The sequence below is a fragment of the Haliotis rubra genome, unplaced genomic scaffold (assembly GCF_003918875.1).
Source record: "Haliotis rubra isolate DU_JTF1 unplaced genomic scaffold, ASM391887v1 Scf23, whole genome shotgun sequence".
NCBI classification, from domain to species: domain Eukaryota; kingdom Metazoa; phylum Mollusca; class Gastropoda; order Lepetellida; family Haliotidae; genus Haliotis; species Haliotis rubra.
This window is the reverse complement of record NW_025766336.1, coordinates 1,942,992-1,949,241: the sequence shown is the minus strand read 5'-3', so window position 1 is coordinate 1,949,241 and position 6,250 is coordinate 1,942,992. Positions and strand designations below refer to the sequence as shown.

General features: G+C 37.9%; 1 protein-coding gene across 2 annotated transcripts in view; it reads right to left on the bottom strand.

Annotated features, from left to right (window-relative positions):
• Positions 1-326: 326 nt before the first annotated feature.
• Positions 327-6,250, bottom strand: part of LOC124277980 (ADP-ribosylation factor-binding protein GGA1-like) — a 33,978-nt gene continuing 28,054 nt past the window's right edge. For both annotated transcript variants that reach the window (XM_046713706.1, XM_046713707.1), the window contains one exon: positions 327-5,473. In XM_046713706.1, coding sequence (XP_046569662.1) covers positions 5,381-5,473 — 93 coding nt within the window. In that variant the 3' untranslated portion in view covers positions 327-5,380. The remainder of the gene's footprint in view (positions 5,474-6,250) is intronic.

The following is a 6,250-nucleotide window of genomic DNA, read 5'->3' as shown; positions in this document are numbered from 1 at the left end:
GTGGGTTTTGACATATGTTTGAAATGCTTAAACATGGGCTTACAGCTGAAAAATGACAATGACAAACCGTTGCCCAAATCAAAAGACACTTGAACTTGGAGAGATGCAGTCCATCTCTGCCCAGATCTCACCAGGAAAAGGGTTTTCATACTAAAATGCATACATTTTACTTGAGTATTTCAAACAGTCCTGAAGAAAAACATTCAGCAAAATGTCAAGAGTCAACAACAGCTGTATCCCGATTGAGATCCCACCCTGCGGCCATAAATTATGAATGGTCCCTAGGTGTCTCAGTGGATCTGATAGTTTAAAAGACAAAGAGTTGAAACTTGTATGATAATTTATTTTCATTGTATGCACATTTATACAAATGTAACCTGTATGTACACCATTTACATTGCATTTTCCCACACAAACATTACCAGCAGTTGACAGACAGGTGGCTAAGAAAGGGTTAATACATGTGTCATACAAAGTGTAAACATGGGGACTGACATGGCTGTGACAGAGCCATCTGCATCTCCCCACATCCTAAAGTATAGCAATAATGTAGCCAGGCATACTCCTATGTGTCAAGAACACTACATTGTAAAGGTTCTGCAATCAAATAGTTTCTATAAAAATCAGGCCAAAAAGCATGTACATCTTCAATTTGAGCAGCAAGGACAAAAATGCTTTGTGATAAAATAGCAGAAAATAGAATGACAAATTCCTTCTATGCAGAATGCTGTAAAACACACATGGATGACATTCAGAAAATGGACACTATAGCACAGCTATATTTTCCTTCAGTTCTTCATAATGTCTGTTCACCAAAGTATGTTTTGCGCTTTCAACCTGGCAGTGAGTGAGTATGGTTTTAAGACGCTTTTAGCAATATTACAGCAGGGGACACAAGAAATGGGCTTCACACATTGTACCCATGTGGGGAATCGAACCCTGGTCTTCAGCTTAATGAACGAATACTTTAACCACTTGGCTACCCCACCGCCCCTTTAACCTGGCAGGTCCAGCAGGGTGTAGCCTGGTGTTTAACACTGTAGGGTAGGCATGTACATGGAGCATGCAGACAGGCAGCAGCTAGAACAACTCTAACAAGCACAAGGACAGCACTGGTACACACACCATTTCTTTCATCATAGTAGAGCTCTGACAGGTAGAAACATATTGTCTCAAACCCTGACTCAAGTACCCGTCAGTGACCTACATCACAGTCATGATGCCTTTAAAATTAACGTGATAGTTAAACTTTCGCAATAGAATTCACAAGACATATATATTAGGTTTAACCTTTCCTTTGTTTGGAATGATTATGGTAGCACTATGAATTTAATCTTAATCATCACCTATGAAATTGTTGCTTTTACTGATGGGCTGCATTTCAGTGTTTGACAATTTTAATACATGCCCCATCCCTCCCAGCTCTTGGAGTATGTACAAGGAACCAATACATAACCTAATGTTACACTTAGTACTTAGATATGGCAGAAGACCCAAATTTGTAACATCTGAAGACAGTTCCATCGAGAAGTTAACCTCTATTTAGTATTTGGTTACAAAATTATGAAAATGGCTTGTCGGAAGGCACAAACGACGTCTACAGCTTTTGGAAACCTATCAGCATGGTTAGGGTGAGGCCAGAACAAAGATCTGAATCGGGATGCATCTGGGATTCAAAGTAATATACATGGAAGAAGGGCAGTACCCACTGATCTGAATCATCAAAAGTATTAACCAATAAGTTGATTCCTTGTTCTCAAACTACTTGTGCCGACTAGCCCCAACTAAACAGACTATTACTTCCTTCAAAGACCTCTTGACAATAGGACCGAAATTGTCTTCATGTTTAATCACTGTCTGATCTGTGCGGACACGCTATGCCCATAATTAAATGCACCAGTCTGTTTGAAAAGGCTATTCCCAATTTAAGTTTTCTTCTCAGAACAGACGTGATCATGTGTTACATCAAGGTCAAGATGCTTTGGTTTATTGTACATAAGGCCTCTGGCCCGTATACATAGTGTCATAATCACAGGCAAGTATGAACAGTGCAAATAGTGGAAAGCATCATAACATTGTGAAATTAGCTGACAGGAGAAATCTGTTCCTTAATGACAGTGAATGTGTTAAAAACAGGGCTAATTTTACATTGACAGATTCGTCTTCTGATGATAAAATTCTTATAAGTGTTTCCCTTGTGGAATATACTTTCTTAAATTGGCATAAGTATCACATATAAATAATATATATAATAAAAATTAATGTCATAAGATACAAATCTTCCACTGCAGTGTGATACTCTCTGTGTAAATATCTGACCAACAGTCCATAGCGACCATCTAAGAAGCGAGATCCATGGATTTTTAATCCAATGTCATTTTTTTAAATAGCAAACCAGCTTCATTTCTATTCCACATCAATTCAGAAATGTTGATCTTAGCAAAAGAAAATGCACACCAAATGACCACAAAATGCTCTTGACAGTAAATTGTCTATACACTCTTTTCTGAATTTAGAAACTTCATTTATGACACAATATAGAGGGCATTATATCACATTATATTGGACTTAATAAATAACAATAATATTTTTCAAGCTTGTACACATTTTTCATAATGATTCCTCATTCACACCATTTATAAGCTGGACATGAAGAGCAATGATATAATGCCTAAATGCAAGAGTATGCTCAACACTGTAGAGAATGAAAGCTAAAGCTGTGGGTGATACATGGTGCTGTCAGATCTAATTGATGACTAGTGGATAAAGCCATGTAATAACACTATGTGACACATATATAGATTACATATACTGTTAGATGGTTATCCATGAAGGATAATTTCCAAGTAAGTAACTGTTATAATGGTGGGATGTTCTCATGATCATTTCAGCAGAGGTATGACAAGGATCTTGTTTCACAAAGCAATGCTAATGCCAAGGTTGATTCAAGAATCACATGGTGTAGTTTATGTTATGTTTGTTGAAGGAAGTATACCTTCCATTTTACAGCTAAATATTCACAACTGGCTATATACAGACGATCCCTACACTGGGACTGATCACATTAAATGAGCAAAAAAAAGCATTTGGATTGATCCTTCATGTTTCAAGGCTATGATGAAGCTGTTTCCGAGACGATGTGTGATGCTCCCCTATTGGACTGATGAAGGAGAGAATGAGGGAGTTTTGTTCTTTACCACTGTCAGCAATATGTTACATATTGTATTCATCTGGGGAACTGAACCCAGGTACTCAGCGTGACAAGTAAACACCTAACCACCTGCTTATCCCCCGATTATAGCATTATAATACAGAATTTGGCACTCAATTTTTCAATAGCAGAGATGCCAACCCTGAATCCAATGAGAGCAGTCATGCCTGGCTGGAAGTCAGGCCCAAGCACAGAAGCTGCCAGTTGGGGGTGAACACGTGGTCGGCTCTGCCATTTTGTTTACATACGGGCTATGACATATACTTGGAAAAACTTTGTGAAACTTAGTCGTCAATAACAAGCAATATACACAATCGAGATCCAAAAGATCACATGCTACGTTTCCGAATGCTTTAAACGGTGTCGACTCAAATAAATCACCGTTGACTTATGAAATTGTATACTGTAAAAATCAATTTCAGAATTGTTTCTTAAAAAATCAGTTTTTTAAAGACAAATCAGAGAGCAGATTTTGTATTCGGAGAATCGGAGTAACACCGTCAAAATCAGAGTGGTTGGCATGTCTGCAATAGATATATGAAAAAGAGTTGACCAAACGAATAAAACATTAGCCTTCCTGTAGCAACCTACAGCAAACTGTAGGGGAGCCAATACAATGTGATGCCCTTGAAACTGGTTACAAACGATGACAAGGTGACTCAGTGAGAGTGTTGCTATGAAAGCGGATGAAGCTGTACTATATTATGAGAGTATAGCCAATATGGACACCTTGCATCTTACACTGACCTCTACTGTGGAAATACTTTGAAAAATACTGAAAATGATCAATATATTGCAAAACGGAACATTAGATTAACCAAGACATGAAGATTAAGTTGCATATACTGACAAAAGTGTACCAACCACACACACCAATTAGTCTCTTGCTAACTGCAATTGTCTGCCCATTTTTAGAAACATTAACATCAAGTAGGTGAGAGTTAACAATCCAACAGAAATATTTTCCTTCTGTGCCCCAACACCAAGTATTTACAACTTACAAAGTGTGACTACTTGGGTACCACAACAAATAACACCTTGAAAACAACGGTCGGAAATAGATTCAATCAAAAACAAATATTTACCAATATATGCAGGAGTATAATGTGACGACCATCATCAACACCAAAACAGCAACATGCATAAGTTTCAAGTATATTTTAGTATAAAATAGTCACCTCTGTGATATAACTCGATGATTGTGATAAGCACATGGATGAAAAGTGAATGGGGTTTTGCCTCACAGTGATGCCAGCATGATATACATATTAGCACTTCCATATTGACACTGTAGGATTAATTAATTGCAGCATAGACAAGGATAGTATCACAAGAGTTGACTCCCCAGCCCAAAGTTCAGAAACAGTCTCGCTTCAGATTCAGAATATCTTGGTATACCTTTTGAGACTTAAGTGAAACCACCAAACTATAAATAGAATAAAATCTTTGATTTCCTGAACTTGGGGCAGGTGGAGGAAGGTTTTATGCCATATTTACTAACATTGCATCAGCATAATGTCTGCAGACAGAGCCCAGTCTTCAACTGTTGTATGTAGGGGTCAGCACTCTGAACATCAGTGTGATCACTGATCCAACAACTAATGTGTGGAGCCTAGCACAACATACTCTGACCATAACATTCTGCAGGTCCCAACAAGGAACCCTGTTTGTTGGTCTATAACTCTGCTTCACATCACTAAATCTATACTACTGAATATCAACTCAATCCCATGTGTGTGTTGCATCAATTACATGTATCAGGTAATCCTTTATCATGTCCATATTTAGCATTTGAAGTGTCTGTAAAATCAGTTTATATTACACTTGCATTTGCTGAGTACTATCCATAGAAGCTTTATGAAGGTAACGTGTATCATGTGAGATACACATCAACGGCAATGGTATTAGTGTACTAACGTTGTCCAGTCTCTGGGTAGTATGCTGAGTACAAAGTCTGTCCTCAAGAAGTCTTCATGGTTCTTTTGTCAGCCATTCCTTTCCACATACCAACCATCTCCACACGCACATCTGTTGAGAAGTTACCCACATGGTTCTGTTCCGAAAGACTCCTCACATCCTTGGACCAACAGACACCTGATGTCCACAGCACTTTCCACATATCTTTGTTCTGTGCCTTGATAACAAGATTAACAACATCCTACGAGGTGCTCACAGACTGGGAATTGTATCTATGTCACCTGTATCTGTCACATTGTTCTCATTTAAACTATATGTCACCTTGTACTTTAACCGGATCTTTTCCTGGAACAGAGACATAAAGATGCTTTAGTATCACATATAGCCTTGTCAGAGACGTATCACCTTAACACAGTAGTTTGTGATAAAAACCTATGAGACTTACAGCTGAACGAAACAACACTAACAGATGGGCAAGCTTGAACATGACATATATTTTAAAGGAATATTTGTTTTGAAATATGCCTAATTCTATATAATATTTGCAGCAAGCTGAGTGAGACACCACTTTTTAAAACCCAGGGACTAGACTTTCGAAGCTCTCTTAGTGCTAAGATAGTCGTAAGTTAATGTTAATGTATGGCACTTACGACTATCTTAGCGCTAAGAGAGCTTCGAAAATCTAGGCTCTGCAGTTCACCTTTTCCAGTTCCCTCATGCTCATGTTAACTTAGGACATTGGAGGACATCATGAATATGTGACGGGTCATTCTGTCTGACATTCCCTGCAGCATGCTATAATCCCTTCTGCCCAACCCTAACTGAAATGCTACACCCCTATAAAGGGAGGCAAGTCAACATTTTCCACAGGTTCTGAATCGTTCATATCACCAAAGTTCTTTTTTCAATTTACATGGAGTTGTGTTCCTATTAAAATTAAATAGCTTCAGAGTGTAAGCATTAGTCTTATTATTTTGTTCTAAATGTTTTGTTACTGATTATTAACAACTTTTCAACCAAATATTGGAAAATACATATAATAGTCAGTCAATGTTGAAGAAAATGAACTGATCTCAAACATAGTACACAGCTACAGAATTGCTGCTGAGCTATTGTGTCCTA